Source organism: Limanda limanda, chromosome 7 (genome assembly GCF_963576545.1).
Source record: "Limanda limanda chromosome 7, fLimLim1.1, whole genome shotgun sequence".
In the NCBI taxonomy this organism is placed as follows: domain Eukaryota; kingdom Metazoa; phylum Chordata; class Actinopteri; order Pleuronectiformes; family Pleuronectidae; genus Limanda; species Limanda limanda.
The window spans coordinates 30,097,484-30,119,602 of NC_083642.1; the positions used below are offsets into that span (position 1 = coordinate 30,097,484).

Below are 22,119 nucleotides of genomic sequence, written 5' to 3' on the forward strand. Positions count from 1 at the left end.
TAAAACATTGGTACATCTGAAAGAATGGAAACCTATTAAAGCAATGTAAGCCATGTGAGTCATGAACAGATCGACAGTAGAGATATTGGTGTAATCAAAAAAGCCAAAATCATGGCGTTAATCAGGAGTGTCAGTTACCAAGTTCAAGCCTTAACATTTCACCTAAATATGAGGGAGGAGGGTCATTCCCTTGATGGCAACAACAATACACATTTAAGATAGGGAGGACATGTGGTTTGAAAGAGTAGTGAGAGAGGCCATTTATGTCAAAGTAGAGAAATTATTTCCCATTAGAGGTGGAGGTCTAAAACATCACTTGTCGCTCACCCACAATGTTTCAACCCTTCAACAAGCATTCACACTTGGCCTAAATTGACTCCAACAAGTCTAAAGACTGTAAGGAGCAATAATGAACCATGTAACATTGATGACTTTAAAAACGACCCCACAGAATTTAAATGCATAGGTTTTCCCACCAGGCAGTAATAACTGAAGAGACCTCTTGGATGAGCGTTAATTAAAAGTCTACAGCAAAGTCCAGTTGCCCTCGACTCATCTTTTATTGGATAGCGTACTTGGAGTTGTGCTTCTTAGATATAAGTTGGTCACTGTGTACGAATAAATCAGTGGTGCTGTCCATGGTGCTGAAATTCCAGACCTTATCATAATCCACTTCTCCATAAATTTCCTATCTTCCTAAGTGTTGTTGCTAACACACTACTTTTTACAGGTAACCCCACTGCAGCACGGTGTCTTGGGATGTGCTGTCCCACCATGCTAAAGTGATATTTTACACTGCCGTTGACTCTATAGTAGGCTATAAATTGTTTATGCATTACCAAACTATGAGGAGGATACAGAGTGATGGTCAACCCTCCTTCCCTCTATTTGTTTGATTGTTCCTGTGAAAAATACACCAGGAAGCGTCCAAGAACTAAACCCTTTTTTAAATTTAATTTACAGCACAGTTTATGTGTGTGTGATTGTTTATTTGACTGTGCTGTCTGTACTCTGACACTAACTGTGCCGTTTTCTCTCAGTGGTTTGTCTCATTCTGTACTGTAGACTATGCTTGACTGCTAGCAGCAGATACTTTGTCTAGCTCTGAATAAATGTGGCATTATTATTTATTGAAATAATTAACTGAGGGGAATAACTGTGCGGTATCAATTAATGACAGAGAGCTTTAAAAAAGGGCATGTTTCATATCAAAATGTTGCTTAACCTCGGATAGCAGCACTCACTCTGGCCATACTGACTGTACTGGTAGCCGGCAGCTGCCACAGCTGAGTCCATGCTGTAGCTGGTGGTGCTGTATGTGGGAGGGCAGTAGGACTGGGATGAGGGAAGGCTGTCCACCGTCTTAATAGAGGCCTCGGCTGAACGCTGGCTGCAGCTGCCTGAGATTACGTTGGATGGAGAGGAGTCCAGGGCGCTATGGAGCGGTGAAATGGAGAAGTCGTGTTGTGGCTGTGAGGAGACTCCACTTGGGTTACTCAGAATGCTCATCACCTGCAAAGACACAGAATACGCTTTCAGCAATATTTTTACCAGGCTTCTTCTGATCACTTTTTACACAGCAACAAACAATGGTCAGATTATTTTGAAAACTATAAGCAACATGTTAACAATGATCGCAAGATATTCCATAATCATTCTTAGAAGATGAACCCTTCTAAATGTAGTGAACTGTGGGCTTTAATGATATATCTGACAACTCTGCAGTTACGGGATACAGCCACGTGTAGTCAGACAATCTGTCAGATTCAACAAAAACTAACTAATTATATTATGAATACCTCTCAAATAAAACTGTCTAATTATCAACATCTGGTGTTAACATAACAATAATGGCAAAACTACTAACTAAGACAGCTTACTTTCACCTGCGTAATATTAAGAAAATTTGGAATTAATCTAAAAGGGTATGAATACTTTATTATCAGGATGTCCCAGTAAGTCTGTGAAAAGCCTCCAGTTGTTACAAAATGCTGCAGCAAGAATGCTGACAAGAATTAGAAGGAGAGATCATATAACTCCTGTCTTAGCTCCTCTTCATTGGCTCCCTGTAAAATTCAGAATAGAATTAAAGATCCTGTGACATGTAAAACCCTAAACAATCAAGCCCCCTCATATGTCAAAGAGCTCATAACACTGTATTGTCCCAACAGATCACTTCTCTCTTTAAACACAGGCTCTCTTGTGGTTCATAGAGTCTGTAAGAGTAGAATGGGAGGTGGAGCCTCTAGCTACCAGGTTCCTGTGGAACCAGCTCCCACTCAGGGTTCAGGAGGCAGACACCATCTCTACATTAAAGGTTAGATTTAAAACCTTCCTTTTTGATCAAACCTATAGTTGGTTCTGGTTAGTCCTGAACCATCTCTTAGTTATGCTGTTATTGGTCTAGATTTCTGGGGTAATTGTGTATGGTGTGTATTTAAATAGCACTTTTCTAGTCTTGATGCATAACATGCTTTACTGGTCCAGTATCTTACCCAAGCACACTTGGTGGTTCGAAGACTGGGATCGTACTGCCAACTTTCTGGTTTGAGGGCGACAGCTCTTATGCTTGAGCCACAGCTCAGAACATGCACTGAGCAACTATTGCTTGTATTATTATTATATTAACTGCTGCTGCTATCACTAAAATCTTAAAGCTTGTGTTGGTGAATGCAATGGAGCTAATCTCCTCTGATTTATTACCTGTTTTAGAGAGGTCTTTTTTTTAGAGTACATGAGGCTGCTGTACAATTTAAGATTATCAATACATGAAATTATTTAACGTTAATGTGGTTACTGTAGAGTTGTAGGTTTGTAGGTAACCTTGCTGATTGTTGCCGATTTTTTAGCCACCTGTTAAGTGTCTTCTGTTGAGTTGAGTTAGTGTCAGCAGTATAACTGAGTTAATCAAGCAATTTGATTTTTTAAATAAATTATTTAGTTATAGAAATTCAGTTGTAGATAATACAACTTTGACAGCTTTTTCAATTTTGTTTGTAATGGGAATGCTGGTATGTTGCCTGGTTGATCCGGTAATGGTGGTTTTGCTTTAGAGTAAAAAGAGTAAGGGTTGTTGGGGGAAGAGTGGCAGAGAGACACAGGTAGAAAAGTGAGGAGGGGGTAGATCCCCTACACTACAGGATCCCAAAGGGCGTCCAAGCTAGACTTTGGGTGAGAAGGTGAGGGGTTTACAGCAGCCTGGCACTTCTATTGAGGTTAACATGAAGGTGGTCTGTCACTGCATAGCAGCACATTGTAGTGCTTGTAAGTGGAAATTATTCAAATCTTCATATTTAGCATAAGCTCACACACATCAATTAAAGGCGCCTGGATTAGGGGGTGAAATATTTGGGCGACCATAATAAAGAAAGCACCAGGGTTCCTGCCACTGTTGGGGAATAGCTAAAATCTTCAGAGCTAAGGTCTGTGCCCTGAAACAGTTTGCTTATGTGCTTAGCTATTATAAACAGTGGCCTTACTTACTATATGTATGTAGGTTTGTATTGATATTATAGTTGATCATATTTTCCCCTTTGTTTAACAGTAACATGATTACCTAAATTCAGTCATAATCTGTTGAAAATGTGAATTGAGTGCTGGTCTAGTGAGACATTTTTAGATTCTCTGTACAAGATGATTTTTCAGTCACTTGTAATAGGATGAGTTAAACAATACTATCCTTATTTGCTCTCTTTCAGAGTGAAATGATAAGACAGACCCATCACTACATCATTACTGAGGCTTACCAATGAAAATGACATGACATTTTACTGCAGACTATAAGCTTTTCATTAACAGGCATGTATGTTACAAAATACTTGTTCTTGGTGCAAGGCTGGCATCACAGTAAAACAAAATAATACACAACTCTAGAGGCTGATGTTCACTTGTACATTCTGGTGAAGAGTCTACATATGAGCCTACCTCAAACATAATGTGTTTTTTTTTAACTGAGATCTGGTCCATCTCTCTGCCTCTACCTTACAGAAGTCCCGAGAGCCGAGGTATCAGCAGACAGAACACACATACACCACATGTAGAGGAGCTGCTATAAGCAGCAGCAGAGTCAAGTTTATTCCCTGGTTTGTAAAGCTTTGCAGTGTGCTACATTGTCATCAAATGTATTATGATGATTATCATTATTATTATTATTGTTATTATTTTCTTTGTCAGATTACGTTGCTGCTACTCTAACTAAACTGCTAAATATAATAAAAATCTATTATATTTTTATGAAGACACAATAAGACATTATTTATTGTTCTAGTGTGTTCATTTACAGTCAATGGCCGTTTTGACTGTTTTGCCGTTTGGTAACATATAAAAGGTAAGTAGGCAGGAGAAGGTGATATTATTTTCATTATTTTAGATATTCACTTCATACCTGAAACTGAAGGAATAAGATGCACATATGCTAATAACAGCTGCCATACTTCTGATATGTGATTTGAAGACGTTTTAATTCAGTCTGTTGTCTTATTTAAACAACAACCCTGATATTACCTCCAATACACACCTCATCACACTGTTCATGACCATATGGAGTGCCATATTTATAGATGTTCATTAATAGCTCACAGTATGGGAGTTGTAATAATGTGCTGGCCAGGTTGTCAAGAAAGTGGTCAGCCACAAACAGGTAAAAGCCTCCGCAGGGTCAGAAGGTAGAGAAGGTTGTCTACTAGCCAGAAGGTCAGGTTTGTGCAAGATAGTGAACCCAATATTGCCCCCGACAGCTGAATGGTGTAATAATACAAAAATGTTTTGAATATAGCAACACTTTATGAAGGTATGGGTGAATGTGGCTCTAAAGCACTTTGAGTGACTGATTAAATTGGGAAAGTGCTATTTTAAACATAAACATATAAATAAATATGTGGGTTCAATTGTGGATTTGTTAGAATTTGTAAATGACTACTGGTATCAGTGTAACTTCCAGACCTTTGTAAATAAACTGGTGAGTAAAATACTTTGGGGATATAATCATGACTCTATATAATGATGGATGACTTCACAGCTGCCAAAAAGTGAGGCCAAATAATCTTGAGCGCCCGATGGTGGCTTACTGCAATATACAGTAGGTCATAAACCCAGCCTACTCTGTGTTAGTGGACTGAACATGAACTACTAAAAAGTCAGTAAAATATTTTTCTCAATAATGGTTTCTGTCATTTCAAATAGTTCACATCACACTGATGTTTGTTCAAGAGTAATTTTTCTGATAACTTTTGTTTTGATTGCTTATTAATCAGTTAACAGTTGCAATTAACACACCATAATCACTAATGTGCAGAGTCTGACTCCACATAACCTTGCAAGATGGCGGCTTCCGTATTTTGATAATATTTTTGTACAGTGGGAGGAGGATGCAGCCTCCATCTTTATTTATAGTCTGTGGATGTAAAAAATCCTTCTCAAATCTTAAAACAACTGCACTGAAGAGCATATGAAATCAGCTGTGGTGCAGAGCTAAACGAGTACCAATCCCAAATGTACCAGACCATACAATATAACAGCTAGACAGTGATATTGAGACATTCAAAAAATACACACAAAAACACAAGGACACAAACACATACACAGAGAGAAATAGAGAGAGATTGAGAGAGAGATAGTAGGTGGATAAGGCAATAAGAGCCCATCTCAAACAGTGTGAGGAGTCTTAAACAAATGAAGAGATGGGACAGGAGCAGAGGTGTGTTTATTATGTCTGAACCACACAGCCCTATTCCCTACTTTCAGTGGTCGCCAACCCGTCGATTGTGATCGTCTTTGAGACTACCCCTGTAGATCCCAAAATTAATAGAAAAAAATAAATGTTCCGTTTTGCGAGTAAAAGGTGCTGCCTTGACCAATGAGATAAGAAATAATTGTCCGTGAGTTAACTGTCGCAAAAGTCAATATACGGCACTCACCAGTGACAAACAGCTAACAATTAGCTGGCATGGCTGAGATCTTTGAGACTTCCCTGAAGCTCCCAAAATTAATAGAAAAAAATGTGTGTTCCGGTTTGCAAGAGCATTACCTCTCGCTACCTCTGCCTATATCTCTCCCCACCTCTCTCCCTCCCTCTCTCTCCTTGTCTCTCGATTCAGCTGCTGAGAATATCAGTTGCTGCCTTGAGCAATGCGATAAGGGATAAGTGCCGGTAAGTTAACTGTCGTTAATGTCAATATGCGGTACTCACTGATGATAGATAGCTAACTGTTAGCTAGCATGGCTGAGGCTCCATGAAAGAAGATTAAAACTTACAATTTCCATTCAGAATGAGCTGAGGAATTTATTTTCACCTTGGTGAGACCAGTGTGTATGCATGTTGTGCCACCATACATAAGCACTGTATAAAAGAGGAAATCTGAAGAGGCACCACAACAGCAACCACCAGAAATTTTAAGACCGCTACCCAGCGAAAAGCAAAATCCGTACAAGGAAAGTTCAAGAGATGACGGAGTTGAAGGCTCAGCAAATCTTTTCACAAAACCTGCAAGTTCAAGGAAGCAATGGCCATTACAGCAGAGACTGTATTCAAGACTTCAAAAACAAAGACGACATCAAAACCACACTCCGATGTATACCGCTTAGCCCTGCCACAGTGACAAGGAGGGTCGAGTCACTATCAGAGGATGTGGATCAACAAGGACTTGTCACTCTGAAGATATTTCACTACAGTTTGACGAATCTCTAGATGTTATAGACACAGCTCAGCTTGTGTATTTCTCAGAATGCCTTTCCAGGATTCTACAACAAAGGAGGACTTCTTTTGCACTTGAAGGAGAGAACTAGAGGTGAGGATATTTACAATGACTTTAAAAACATGCTCGCCCCATTTATAAACTGTGGCAATTATTAGTGATTGGGCACCGGCAATCCACGGTGTGTGCACTGGTTTTATAGCACTGTGCCGTAATGACCCTTATTTTCCCAACTTCATAAATTACGGGCCGCTGTGGCTGAGGGGTAGAGTGGTTGGCCTCCAACCTGAAGGTCGGCGGTTCGATCCCCAGTCTGACCCATCTGCATGCCGAAGTGTCCTTGGCAAGATGCTGAACGGCCCCCCATAGAATAACAAAGTGCTGCGATTTGATGCACTGTATGAATCTGTGTGTGAATGGGTGAATGTAAAATTGTTCTGTTAAGCGCTTTGAGTGGTCTTCAAGACTAGAAAAGCGCTATATAAATACAAAACCATTTACCATCACTGTGTCATTCATTAGCAGAGAGCAGGTTGTGGACTTTTTGTCATGTAATAACACTAGTGGTCAAACTGATAAACTATTCAAGCAAAACCGCTTCAAGAGGTGCGCTTGTTCAAGGTGTGATTGGATGAGCTCGATGCGGCTTACTGAGATCGCTCCTCCATGCGGATGTAATGTGGTTGGCCAAAGGGCTATTTGTTGACTTGCTTCATGAGATAAAGATTTTCTGTCTAGAAAGAACAAGGAGCACCAGTCAGATGATGCGTGGCTACTGGACCTGGGGTTTCTGACCGAACTAACAACAAAACTGAGCGCACTCAACAACGAGCTCCAAGGAGAAGGGCGACACCTGCCCCAAGTGCAGTGAATGTGTTCAAAGCCAATCTTGGTGTTTGGACCAAACATTTAAAGAATGGGAGAATGACACACTTTCCCAACCTGGAGAAAATTTCTCAGGCCATCAAAGACTAGGATGCTTTTCACCCTGAGCAGTACTGTGCTCACCTGGACAACGTGGCAACAGAGTTCAGTTGGCTTTTGGTGAGCTAGATGTCATGGAAGATATTGCTGCATTTGTCTCAAATCCATTTCTGCCCATTGAAATAGAACAAGTAGCAGCCAAATTCCAGCAAGTATTTGCTTTGCCATGTCGAGTTGATGGTTGTTGATGGTTGTTTTGCCAAATGGCATAGAGCTGAAAGCCAGATCAAGGGACAGTGACTTTTGGGGACTTGTCAGCAAAGAGAAGTTTCTCTCGATCTGCTGACTAAGAGTGAGTGGCTACTTTGGATCCATTTACCTCTTTGAAGTTGTGTTTCCACAAATGAAAATAATCAAATCAAACATTGACCTGAGTGAGTAACATGACTGCAACAGTTTTGCCTTCTGATGTCATTGTGGCATTGTGAAAAGTGAGGCTGCATAAGATGGGACGTACAACTGCACTTCTGTTCATTGAACTGACTGAGAATTTTGTTGTTTGTTGTGCACATTACATTTCTACTTTCTAAAATGGTAATTTAAAAAGTAGTAATTTGCATGAAATTTCAAGGCATAAACATTTACAGTTAACAATGGCAGCTGAAATGATCTGCTCAATGCAAGTGTGTTGATTTTATTTTCTTTGTTGTCTACTATGAACTAAATAATGTCCTTATACAAAATAGGCCACAGGCCTTTTGTTGGTGTTGGAATGAAATGAAATAATGACACTTAGAATTTAAAGTGTGTCGTAAAATTCTTAAAGTAAGACAGGCCTATTTAATATGCTAGTTACATTGTTTTCTTGGTTGCATCAATTTTAAAGTTGGACCATAGCATTCCATGTAATTCAAATCAGTTATCCCAAATTAAAGGCTGCAAGGAGGAAATTCAATCTGGCCATCTTCTTCTCTCAGTGCTTCTATAGGTTGATCTTACCTTTCAACTAGGCCAAGGTTGGGGATCTTGAGCTTAAAAAGGTTGGTTACGACTGCTCTACATCCACATATCTTTTCCTCTAATAGGGATAAAATAGGGCACGGAATTATTTTTGTTCATACAGTCGACTCACATTCAGCTCTAAAACACATGCACGCCCCAAGCAGACAGGTCTCTCCACAGTTTCTACATCTAGAGGACAATAAACCTCTGCACAGTATTGTATTGAACTATGGTTGACTTCTATTTCAGACTGCTAAAGCCGACAATTACCAAGCTATGAAGCCACAGTTAATGACCCCAATCCTGATAGTCTCCTCTGTAAATGTTATATATAGGAATATTAGCAATGTATTTAGAATATATAAGATATAAGCATATATAATATTTTTCCATGAAGATTATTGTCAGTTATATATTTCTTATGTTTATTTCATGTGTTTGTTTATCTCTAATCTGCTGTGATGTTTTTATTGAGGGGCTGATGAGGATCCAAATACAATCATAAATCTGAACTGAAACTGAGCTTTCAATATCATTATCAATATAGACTGAACATGTGTTTAGTTCACCCGTCACACTGAACAGGAGAGAGAGAGAGAGAGAGAGAGAGAGAGAGAGAGAGAGAGAGAGAGAGAGAGAGAGAGGGAAATTATGAATGCACGCGCTGCTCTGAAGAAAGATTTTACTTATTGATAAAAGTATAGATCATTATGTGAAAATCTGTATTGATATTGTGGCGTCATTTTAAACAAATCAACTTTTAAACTGTAGCAAGTCAGACACTTCAGTTGAGAGAGAAAGACAGACACACAGACACACACACACACAGAGAGAGAGAGATCAGCGAAGTCAGTGTATGTGTTTGTGTGCGTGTTACTTTCTACTGTCTCTTCTTCCAATAATGATTCATTGACATAAAAAAACGTCAATGATCTTATAAGAAATCCATTAAGGGCATTCATTATAAAGCAACAGCCTATCCACCAATCTCCTGGAGAAATAAATAAATTACAGATGCCATTACATTCATGCTAGCCAAGGAGATATCTAATCAACACTGTTCAAGTAATTAGTAAACACTTTAAACAAGCGTTACGTCTTGCCATCGCATCACCATTTCAACAGAGTTGCACTGCCTGCACTATTTTAGGAACGTTGTGAGAAAGTTGCTAAAGATGTTTGTACAGCTGAGTATTTTGCACAGACCTTTTGTCAAGCCACGCTTTGGAGCCCTCTATAAGCCTCACGCTACATTAAATTGACGGGATTTCAGTGTGAAGACAAGATGTCTCCCTGAACTGCCTTTTCCCCGAAGAACACATGGGCCAAAACATTGCAGATGGCTTGAGGCAAGTGATGGCTGCATGGGATTTAAAGGAGAGAGCCTTAAACTTAAGGCTAGTGGCTAAAGTAAATAGGTGGATGAGGCTGCAGTGCTTTGGGCAAAGACTCCACTTGGCCATAGTCACTTTTGGGGAAGGTTTCCTTCCTCCTGATTGTGTTTGACATTAATAACAAATTAGGTAATTAAGATATTTCATGTGAGCTACTCTATGCTCTCTCTCTCTCTCTCCCACACACATACACACACACTAACACACACACAACCAAATGATAATAAAATCTTAATGATTCCTTTTCCACAGCCAAATTATATTTTGATGAAGATTATGATGATGATCATCCTGATAATAAATGGTTATGTATATATTTTTTGTCATCTTAAGAGATTGCAATGAAAGATCCCAGGATCTCGGCAGGCCATGATATGCAGGGTCCTCAAGCAGCAAAAGGCCATTTCCCATTTCCTCTCCAATGACCGAAAAACCTCACCCCCTCGTGGCAGGACAGAGATGTACTGGAGGCCATCAATAAGTCAATTAGCCCTCTGGTTGAATTGACGGATTCACTCTCACCAACTCTCCACCTTGGCAGTGCAGGAGGATGACACAGATCTCACCAGAAGCATCAAAAAGAACATTTCTCAATGAGAAATATAATGAAGTCCCAAAACAACAGCTAGTCGACATGGCCTCTATTTTTCCTCTCCAAGGAAGAAGAAGAAGGCTCTGGGCAGCTTCTTCATGGTCAGTGAAGCCACAGCTCCAGGACCAGTTCTGCAACGGACAAGGCCATAGCTAGAGTCCTACCTCAAAGCAGGGATTTTGGACACTGGAGTGGTGGAAGGTATCCCAGAAGCTCTACCACGGCTCTACCCACGGCTAAACTGGTTAAGAAATATCTTTGCTTCCCAGCCACAAGTGCCTCTTCGGTGAGGGTTTTCAGTACAGGTGGAAATATTGTCACCTGCCTGCATTCATCTCTGAAGCTAGACCATGTTGGTGGTATGAATTTATTTGTATTATTTTTATACATTGTTTTTATTTGTATATAATATACTGTATTTATTTTATTGTATATCTTGTAAATCAGTTCAATTATACTTAAAGTTCAAAGATATTGTTTTAGAATGAAACACCACTGTTAAAGTTCAATAAACGCATATGTTCACAAATCAATGAGTAATCTGCAGAGTCTGCATTCTAGCCTCAGACCACATTTTATCGAGCATACATGATTTTTGAGACCGGACTGTCGCATGAGACGTTCGTAACAGAGCAGTGTGCAGAATTTTGATGTTGACTTTTGCTGCACTATGCATGTGTATTATATTTGCATTTTGAGCCAATGTTTCTTGGTTGTTATCAACCTAACAGTTTCAGATTGAGTTTGTGCTGTGGGTGGATACACTGACTTTGATTAAGGCTGATGTTGAGATGTTGCTGGTGTCAGACAGGATTCACTTCCTTCCATGAAATCTTAAAGCAGACACTAATTGGAAAACCCTTTGAGTATGTCAGCTTTGAATGCAGGATATCTAATGCAATCCGAGGTAATTCTGTGATCAGCTTATACTGTTTTAATATGAGCAGAATATGTTTTTGGTCACATGAGGCAATCCTGAAAAAGACAACCCTCAATCAGTGATTCAAAGACATGTAGAAGGAAGATGTAAACATTCAGAGCTGTAACACCAAACAAATGCATTCAGAAATTAATTAAACTTATCTGACAAAATGACAGAGCGGTGTTACTACCACAGCAAAATATGGAAAAATTTGACAGTTTTGGTGGTTAGTAGATTCTGAATATATATATGTGAGACAATAATCACAATTCAAGGTCTAGTTACTCAAATGTTATGTTGCTTTCACACATATCAAACAAACATGTGGTGCTTTCCTTCACCTGATGGTGAAGTGTGGTTTATCCATGACAACTCAACAACTCAACAACTTTAACTACTGGTGACACCATGTGATGTGTGTCAAAGCTCCTTTTTCAATCGAATTGAATTCATTTTTATTTGTATTGCACAAAATCATAATATACATTATCTCAAGGCACTTTACCTAGAAGGTCAAGACCTTCAAAAATTAGGATAGGGGACATTCAAATTTGCTTCTAATCTAAATGCAACATTTCCTCGATCTATCATTCATTTTATCATTCCATTTTTTTGTTTTTGTTTTGTTTATCACAGATAATTTTCATATGTAATCATGGTTGATGTTATCAACTTTCTGTTCGCCACCCAGGAGTGACAGTGACCTTAGCTGCTACATTCATGGCTACTAGTCACATCAGGCTGACTAAATAACTGAACTGAACCGTAAGTGGATCAGAGACGTAAGCAGCAACTCAAGCCATTTTCAGACATGAACTCCAGAGGATGTCCCAAGTATTGGGTCTGGAGGTTCTCCGCTTTCATTCACAACCACACATAAATCTAGAGAGCATTCAGGTTAGAGTTGGTGCAGCAGGCAGAAAGGCAAGACCTAATGTATTAATTACACAGTTTTTTTACAGGGCGGCAGTGGCTGAGGGTAGAGTGGTCGTCCTCCAACCAGAAGGTCGGCAGTGCGTTCCCAGTCTTCCCCATCTGCATGCCGAAGTGTTCTTGGGCAAGATACTGAACCCAAAATTCCCCATCATAGAAAAAGTGCTGCTAATAGATGCACTGTATGATTGTGTTTGAATTGGTGAATAGCAATAAACTTTAATGTAAAGCACCTTGAGTGGTCATCAAGACAAGAAAAGCGCTATATAAATACAGACCATTTATAGTTTTTCATCCTCAGATATGTCTTTCCTTTTATTTTTTTTTCAGTTTTGATTCTGTCGCGTGGAGGTTGCCGTTTTGTCACACTGTTCCTTATGACATTCTGCATGGTTCTTACTTGGAGCTGGCCGCAGAAACTACAGTGACACTCATGATGGTCTCACTCTGATGACCCCTCTGGAGAATGTCTGCATGTTCTATGTTCAGTGCACATCTGAAAGCAGCTTCAGATATGTCCAGCCAGGCTAGCAGCAGCCTGGTTACAGGTAAAACCAGAAGAAACGCATGTTCAACACCAGTGTTGGGAGTAACGCGTTACTGTAATTCCACTACTTTAAGCGGTAACGAGCATGTAACAAAGTATTTTTTTAAATCAAGTAACGCAGTTATAATTACTGAAATTTAAATGAGTTCGTTACTCGTGTTACTCTCTTTTGTGAAAAATGAACACTTGCAGACAAGAAGACAAGTGAAGCAGATCCCCGAAAGATAGTCGAGACTTAAACTGATGTTCTGGTCGTTTATTTGAGCCGTCCTTGTAACACCTTGTAAAACAACTTTGAACAACTTAGAAACCCCTTAAAACAACCGTGGACACTGTAATAATTTGTGCTTCTTCGGAGGGTCGCTAAAAACAAAAACCTTTTCAGTAGCGTCGTCATCACAGGATGTCCTTGACTCTACCAGAACCGTTTCAAAATAAAATCATGTAACATTTTCACAATAAAATAACAGAAGTAACTGAACAGTAACTTAAAAGTTACTTTCCCTAGTAACTAATTACTTTTGATATACAGTAACTGGTGAAGTAATTCAATTACCTTTAAAAGAAGTAACTAGTAACTGTAACTAATTACTAATTTTCAGTAACTTGCCCAACACTGTTCAACACTAAGCCAGAAACACGGAGTCTCTGTAGTCATGAAGTCAAGTGTTTGTAAAAACTGATCTTATGAAACTGTAGATGTAAGTTTCACGTTGTACTGCAGCCAGTCAACGCCTACAATCACACTACAGGAAATAGAGGGGCTTTACACTTCTCTACCCACTCACTCAGCCACTCAGTCAGACAACACCCTGTGCTCTGTTCTATGGAGAGCAAACTGAGAAATATATCCTACAAACATTCCATCAGTAGGAATGATTTAAATTCCTCTGCTTTTCTGGCAGATTTCCTGAGTAGGACTTGTCGTTTATTTATTTATTTGCTAAAGCTCTTTGCTTTGCTTCTTGCCAAAATTGCCAGGCATTTTCTAATTAACATCTCCCCCCTGCCACCACTCTATTCCTCATTATGGGAATGATGTAAATATACCCTCCTCATCCTTTTGGATTTGTTGACATGGAAGTGTGCCAGTTGACAGTGCGCCCAGTCAAAGGGTTAGTACTTAGTGCAAATTCTAATAGCAGCTGAGACTAATAGGCACCACTCTCATTGACATTCAGGTGCATGCAGCCATGTCAACACCCTGTGAACTGGGGGCTGCATGAGAACGGGCACTAGAAAGGGGGAGCTTATATATTTTGTTATGGGAGGGGGTGGGGGGGTAGGTCCCTCTGTGCTCAGCCTTCTTGAATAAAATTCAACACATTTCCTCACTGGTTTTTTTTAAAGAGGTAATTGTTAATATTTAAAGAAGTTTATAAAGAGAAGTGGTGCAGGGTAGGGTGGGGGATACGGGGGATGGAGGGTGGGGGGTAGTGGAAGAGGCCTCCCACATCCCCCCACCCCACCTCCTTATCTCAGGCCGACAGTTGTCAGGAATCACGAGCAGAGGCCTGAGTTAGCGAGGCAGGCAGGCAGGCCTAGGGATATGGATCAAAGAGACAGAGCTGGAGAACCAAAGCAGCTCTGATCCCCCAACACTGAAACCCACTCTATTCTATCCTTACTCGCCCGCCTCTCTCTCTCTATCTCTCACCCTGACATCAAATAGTGAGCCAGAGAGCTCCACCATTCCAAAGCAGGCTAAATCTTCCTCTCACAACAAACCAGAGAGGAAATGAGACTGCAAGAGGAGAAATGTTTTCTGCTTTTAGTTGTGTGATGTGTTGAGGTCGCTGTGGGAAGTGATAGTTTCATTTTCAGTGGCAGGTCACTGAGTTGTCTGACCTGACGGAAAGGGATTAGTGGTCCAGCATCACTGTCTGTCTAAGTGGAGAAAATAACTCCTCACCACTAAGAGAGCTCCAAAGCAGAATAGATATGTTGGAATTTGTCAAAAAAGTGTGGTTGAAAATAAAAAGCTTTACTTTGCAGGCTTTCTTTGGAGGAGGGGGCTTGTAAAAACTCTGATGGTGAAGCTGTGAAAAAGGGTTTCTATTTACACATGCACTGCCATCACAGGGAGGCCTTTTCATTCTGTAATTTTGTCTTTCTGTCAATAAGACTTGGAATTGGCTGCATACTCAGTCAGCCACTAATTCTATCCCATTCAAATTGAGAGGAGGAGGTGCAGAAATGGCTCGTATGAATTCCATTTCAAATGCAATATAGCTGTTTCAAATTGAATTATTGCCTGTCAGACATACAGCATGTGGTCTTCCTGCAATTTTGAAAAGAAAATACACCAACATTGTTATCTCATGTAAATTCCTGAGAATATGATGAAAGGGTCAACGGCATGTGAACCCACACTGAAAAAAGCTTCAAGTATGACTTAGAGGGATTAAGAATAGACCGAAAGGACAATAAACACAGAATGCTACATACTCACTGCATGTCATCGATGAATACAATTTCAGTCAGATAAACACAATGGAGCTACTTCGATTTAAAAGTGATGAGATTTTTATTCATTTTTTTCCCATCATCTCATGTACTGGTGCTCCTTTCTGACACAAAACAGTAAAATCATGTCTTTGTCCTATTATTTCAGTGCCATATTTTCTTCAGCCCATATACACAGCTTTGTGTCAATTGTTTCTCCAAGTAGTGAAAGAGCCATCAATGAGCGCAACACCAGGAGTATATGAATGAGTACACGAATTTATAAGCATTTAGCCCTAAAATGTTAAAGAAATGTTAAAGAAATCAAATTTTGAAAGTTGTGCATATAAGAATTATGTATGTATGTATTTATTTATGTATGTTGTAATGTAGTATGTGTTTTTTGACCAACCTCACACATTACTGTATAGGCCATTGTATATTATGGATATTGTATATTACACAGTACATCTGTAGAGTAGAGTAGTGCCTGTCTAATTCCACAGATACTCCATTCGCTCTCTAAGCAGATATGAAAGCCCCTCTTTGAGGGACTTTCATATCTAACTCAGATGCTCCAGACAGAGAGGCACCAACTTTAACTATTTTTTGCATAATTCACCAGTGTCCAGATGTTAGGACACATTTGATTTAGGAATGCATACTTTAGCCTTAACTATCCAATATGATGCAAACACCTACATGTAACTTAGAGTGACAGCAATTATAGCCAATCATGGATGTGGTGATAGGATGGGTGACGAAAGTAGAGGGAGATATATGGGGGTGCTGTGGGAGACATCTTCAGACTTGGCGGTGACAATTACTCATGTTACTCTGTTGGCATTGCTATATTGTTCCACCTTCTGGTCTCCCTGATGCATCAAGTCTACATTTAAACTTCTGCATAAGACATCAGCTGCTGCCTGAGTTCTCCTTTCACCAGCTTCCAGAAAACTTCCATAACAGTGTGGACACAAACACAGTGACACAAAATTGCTGCTGCTGCAAAAAATACTCGTAATCTTTATAAGGCAGCTATTGGTTGGTTGTGGTTACGAATAGATCATGGTTATATATTTTTATATACATTTTAAGTTTGTGTCAAGTCAAGATGTCACTTTCTCTATCATGCATAACTCATAGACTGCCAGCAATATCGTCAGGGGTAATTTGGGGTTCAGTAACTTGCCCAAGAACACAGAAATGGGGGAGACTGGGATCATACCTGTAACATACCTGTAATAGGCATGCAATACAGTTCTCTCTCTCACTCAAGAACTTGCCTTTCACTCTTTAGTCTGTGTTCTCTTGGAATCTGTTTCGTGTAAGACCATATATTGAATTCATTCTGTGGGAAATGCTGCAGAGATACAATGTCAATTCACACCAATTGTCAAGGCAGGGCCCATGTTGTCATAGCTTTCACCTCTCTGCTTGCCAGACTTCTGATACTACTCTTATGGAAGGAGCAAACACCTCCCACATTCAATAGATGGATTAGAGACACCATGTCTTTCTTGAAACTGGAGAAAATCTGATATACTCTGAAAGGTTCCATACAGAGCTTTGAGAGAACCAAAATTACCAAAAGAAAACCAACAAAAGAGTTAAACAGGAAATGCTGCAGAGAAAGTTAAATAAAATACCTTGATCCACTAATTTATTTGGATCCATATCAAATTTTTATGAATTCTTTCTTGACCCACACTTCTACCAAATGTCATGGTAATTTGTCCAGTAGTTATTGCATAATCCTGCAAACTAACGGACAGTCACACAGGGAAAACATTACCTCCTTGGTTTTGTGACTTATTAGTGAAATACTGTGGTTACTTCTCTAATATGTGCTTTCATTCACAAACAAATGAGTTAAGGTTTATTTTTGTATATTACAGATTCTAAAGTGTTATTTGAGGGTTGACAGCTTTTCTCACTCCTAATGTTGTAAACCACTTATTTAATGTCTAAAATATAAAAGAAAATCTTATTGTATTGCTGTGATGAAAAAATATTTTGTGAAACACAGATAACTCATCAGTTGTACACTTATTACCATAGAAATTGAATATCAAAAGTTATGTATCGATAACACAAGGTCAGCTGCAATCATATTCTTCAAGGAGCTCCATGTAAACACGCAGGGTGTCGTTTTTCAGATGAAAATCAAAACAAATGTCACTTATATAAGAACTACAGGATATGGTTGTCAGATGTCAGGTACATTTCATTAGGGCAGCCTGCAGTGACAGCAGCATCTGTTCATTACAAAAGGAGGCACACTGTTAAATCATAGTCATTAGTCTTTTTTATCTTTTCCCCTAAAGAATGACATTTATTTTTTCTTCAAATGGACATCTTTCTGGTTGATAGCTCAAGCCAGAATCCATTAGAGGCCATGGGGTCAACGATCTGGTTAATTGCAAAGGGATGGAGGATAAAATTAATTGTAACATTGTATTTAATTAACCCATTAGCACTGGGAGGTTTGAGGTCATATCTACTCATTTCAACAACACAGTCATCATAGTACATTCAAATACCATTAATGACATTGTTATTCTGGACATAGAGGTTCACCCAAATATAGACATTAACTCGAGAGAATCAACATCAGCGAGCTAGAGGTCTACCATTTGTGATATCAGTGCAGCTGAAAAAAAGCCCGCACTGCTGTATGTACTTTGGAATATGATAATATAGGGATTAAATGGTGTGAAATGTATTATCACAATTATTGAGACCAAAATTATCACGTTATCATTATTATTGATGTACTGTTAAAATTGCTATATATTACTAAACAAGCTGTTTTATATTGCAATAATATTTATTATCAATAAAAATGATGACAGTATTTTTATTATCTATCAAAGGTCGACAACTTCTTATGTTGAGTTCAGACGTGGACCCCATGTCATTGGGACAAAATATCAGCGTGCCACAGGTGACTACCAACAAATGTTATTTAATCTACATTGTATGTGTTGGAACCTCACCATAATTAGAAAAGCACTGACGCAATTCAGTTACCTCAAACAACACATTTTTACTCACCATGATTCTCCTTAAATCTCAACTTAGCTTACAACCTTACACACACACTATAACAATAAAAACAGCCAGAGAATATTTGGGACATACACGTGACAAGATACAACTTGTAACAAGGTTGCCAGAAGGTCAATACATCTGTTATTAGTGACTAGCTACCTCTAGGCACTACAGCCCTGTTGACAGTGAACATATTCTAAGCCAGTTTCTACACAAAACACAGAAGAAAATTATATGGACAGTCCTTTTTTAACTTCTAGCGAGGAAGCTAACAAGCAAATTTACCAGAGTGTCACAATGACAGAGCATGACTGAGATTACAGAAATAAATTACAGCCCACGAGTGATCAGGATAATGTACAGGTCGATTCAGGAGTTAATGTTAACAAGAGCTCAAATCCTCATGCTCTAATGTTGAGTCTATTAGGTCTTACCTGTGGGGCGAGTCCATTGCTGACAGGGTTGATGTGGCTGCTTGGTGCTGCGGAGGTCATAAAAGTGTCAGAGTAGGTGGAGAAGCTGTGGCGGTTTGAGGCCAGACCGTAGGCGGAGCTGCTGTCAGTGCTAGACAGACTACTCTGGTGCATGGTGGATGGAGGTAACGGCTGGGGACGGTGAACTGTACCAATACCATCTAAAGAGCAAAATACAACAGTGCATACATAGCTTAGTACTTAAAGATACTGTATACCATCTAAAAACTCCCTGTGCTCCAGTCAGTGTTTTTAACACAGATCTCTTTTTTTAATTGCTCAAGCATGCAACGTCTGTTGTCGGTGTGCTCAACTGAACCACACAAATTGTTGATTTATCAGTAAACATTTTCGTAAGCACCCCTTTCTTCAAAATGTATTTGATTTCAATAATTGAAATTTTTTATTTGGCAGTACGACTCTGTTCTTGGACCTCCCTGCTCTTCCATATGCATACTTGGAAAACTTAAGGTTGGAAGAGCACACCTTTCTACCCTTCCATGAGCCTTCATGGGAAGTGACGCAGAGAGCAGCCGCTTAAAGACCCTGGCACAGAACAGAGCATCAATTTCAATATATATCAATGATTAGGTCAGAATCAGAATGAAAAGTAGGTGCTGAAGGTCAGTAGCTAAAATAGACCACAATATAAGTTTTACCAATTGAAAGCAAAGGACAGGATAATCTGAGTCATCAGGCATACAGATACGCTGCTGTCAGCTGACGGACTGAATTGTGGTTGAGATCGACTTCGTCACCTGCCTGATATAATATTATGCTCAATTTTTCAGGTAAGTAGAAGGGCAGGAAATATGGTTTTGACACTGACATTGCACCACAAGGATGAAAACAAGGATACATGTGGACAAAAGAAGAATGTACCAATAGAGTGTAGAACTATAACTAAATGATTTGTTTGTGTTAATAGGGTTCTTTTACAACTTATGTCTTTGGTTTGGTTTGAAAGAAATCTGGTGCCTTTTCCTGGTTTGTGTCGTTTGGTCCAGTTAGCCGGACAGAAATTACTGAGACTATGTAAGAGTTTATGAGTATTTGGGTCCACTAGCTATATGATTTCATGGCAATAAAGCTGAATTAAATCAATAGCTGATTGGTAACTGTTCATGTTGGAAACAAGAGATCTGCACATTATATTTGCAACCTTTTTGTCAGTCTAGCCATGAAGCTGCCTGTCAAGTTTGACATTGAGCGAGAGGATCTTGATTGTTGATTAGGGAACCCAGTTGAGTGAATTTGTCCACAACATTGGGAAAGACATTTTTGTTGGAGGGGAACATAGCATATCTGCACTGCAATATCAGTGTGAGTCACAAGGGCTGCATTCTCTGTAAATAGCAAGTATGATGAGCACTATACTAATTTAGCTACATATACAGTATGCAAGAGAAAATTATTATTATAAATTGAGTAAACGTGAGAAATCAACAATTAACCCTGGCCCAAACAGCAGAAGTGTACAAAATATTTAGCAAGCAGCCTCTATTTTTTAACCTGTGTACTCTGCTATCATTTATCATTTGTAACACTAATTTTGTTGTTTACAAAATCCAACATCATGGAACATCTCTGTGATAGTAAATTTCAGGAATCTGAACCAACTATTTCCATGAGTTTAATAATGTAATGAGTATTAAACGGTCCAGAACCAGAACCTTTTTTATTTACAATATGTAGCCTGTAAAAAAATGTGTCGACAAAGATACTAATCAACAGTGCATAGCTTCCAACAAACTATAACAAGGAGCAACACCTTTTCAACATTTTTATTTGTCACTCATATAACAAGTGTCAAAGTGTTATGTGCTCTACCTTGAGACAGACTGTTGGTTTGGTAGCTAGATTCTGGAAGCTGGTAAGTCTGAAGTGTTGGCATCCCTGTAGGAGGAAATCCACCTGGCAACAGATGGTTGAATGCTGCTAGCTGATTGGCTCCTGCTTGTTTTCGCCATCTGGCTCTTCGGTTGCTGAACCAGACCTAAAAAGAAAACGAAAGCATGAGTCACTCAACTTTAATAATTATAAATTAGAATCCTCTGCCTGGACAGATTTGTATTGTAATTGTGAAATGAATATTTATACAGCGTAATAATAATAAATGTATTTATAAAGCACCTTTCATACATAAAATGCTGCTCAAAGTGCTTGACAATAAAATCAATAGAATCAAAGACACAAAATAAGAGATCAATAAGAACATGTTAGCAATAAAAGCAGGAAACCTGAACATATGGCATATGTAACAGAGTGGATAGATTGTCTCGATATGAAAGATAACAGCAGTAGCTGATAGTTCAACATGGTTTTACAGATGTGAGTTGATTATCTGGTCAATAGTTCAGGCACACACACATCTACATCCAAGTCCACCAATGTGAGCCAAATCAGGCAGATTGTGAAAAGACAAAGGTGCGTTTACAGCCAAAAGCGAAACTGTGTTCATCTTAACTCATCGGTGCACTTATTTCCAATTTTGTAATTTATGCTAACGAAAAGTCAGACGCTCTGAGCAGCTTTCAGTCTGGCACTCTGCAGAAATCACACTGACACAGCCCGGATGTGTCTCTGTTGCACCGTGTGCTCCTCACACACACTGTCCCACATTACAAAATACAGGCACGTGATTCTTTTTCATTTATGCTATTTGAATCAGTCCATACAATATCACTCACAAGTTAATACATGCACATAGCAAACATCCAGAGTCGTTGCACGAATCTGAATTGCCTGCAGCTCTCTACGCGCTCACTTTCTCCAGGAATCAGCCTTTTTCATTTGGAGCAAATGAAAATATGCCTTTCAAGTAGAGAACATCATTTGGACTCCTATTTCTGTACAGGAGACTCAAATAATTAGAAAAGGTGTTGTTGCCCAGAGGTACTTCTGTAAAAAAGGCAGAAGAAGTAGAGTCTGATCAGCTCACCAGTCCAATTCCTTCTGCAGAGCAATGGTAGGACTGTGTGTGGGTGTGTTAGGAATTTGATGCAAAGTAAAGGTACGAATATACTTAATTATTTAATGTATTATCCCATAGTCTTAGTAGACCTAAAACTTATTAGTGTAGCAAACGGAAAATAAACTATTTACACTGCGGAACCATTTTTTGAAATGGGTAGGTGCACA

At 39.2% G+C, this 22,119-nt stretch overlaps 1 protein-coding gene across 3 annotated transcripts in view; it reads right to left on the bottom strand.

Annotated features, from left to right (window-relative positions):
* LOC133005140 (paired box protein Pax-7-like) overlaps window positions 1-22,119 on the bottom strand; it is a 56,130-nt gene that overhangs the window by 4,834 nt on the left and 29,177 nt on the right. For 2 of the 3 annotated variants that reach the window (XM_061074727.1, XM_061074726.1), the window contains exons 6-8: window positions 20,809-20,974; window positions 18,940-19,139; window positions 1,245-1,512 (exon numbers count right to left, since the gene is read on the bottom strand). In XM_061074727.1, the coding sequence (XP_060930710.1) occupies window positions 1,245-1,512; window positions 18,940-19,139; window positions 20,809-20,974 (634 nt within the window). Of the gene's footprint in view, window positions 1-1,238; window positions 1,513-18,939; window positions 19,140-20,808; window positions 20,975-22,119 lie in introns of all 3 variants that reach the window. The other variant, XM_061074725.1, reaches the window with a different exon arrangement.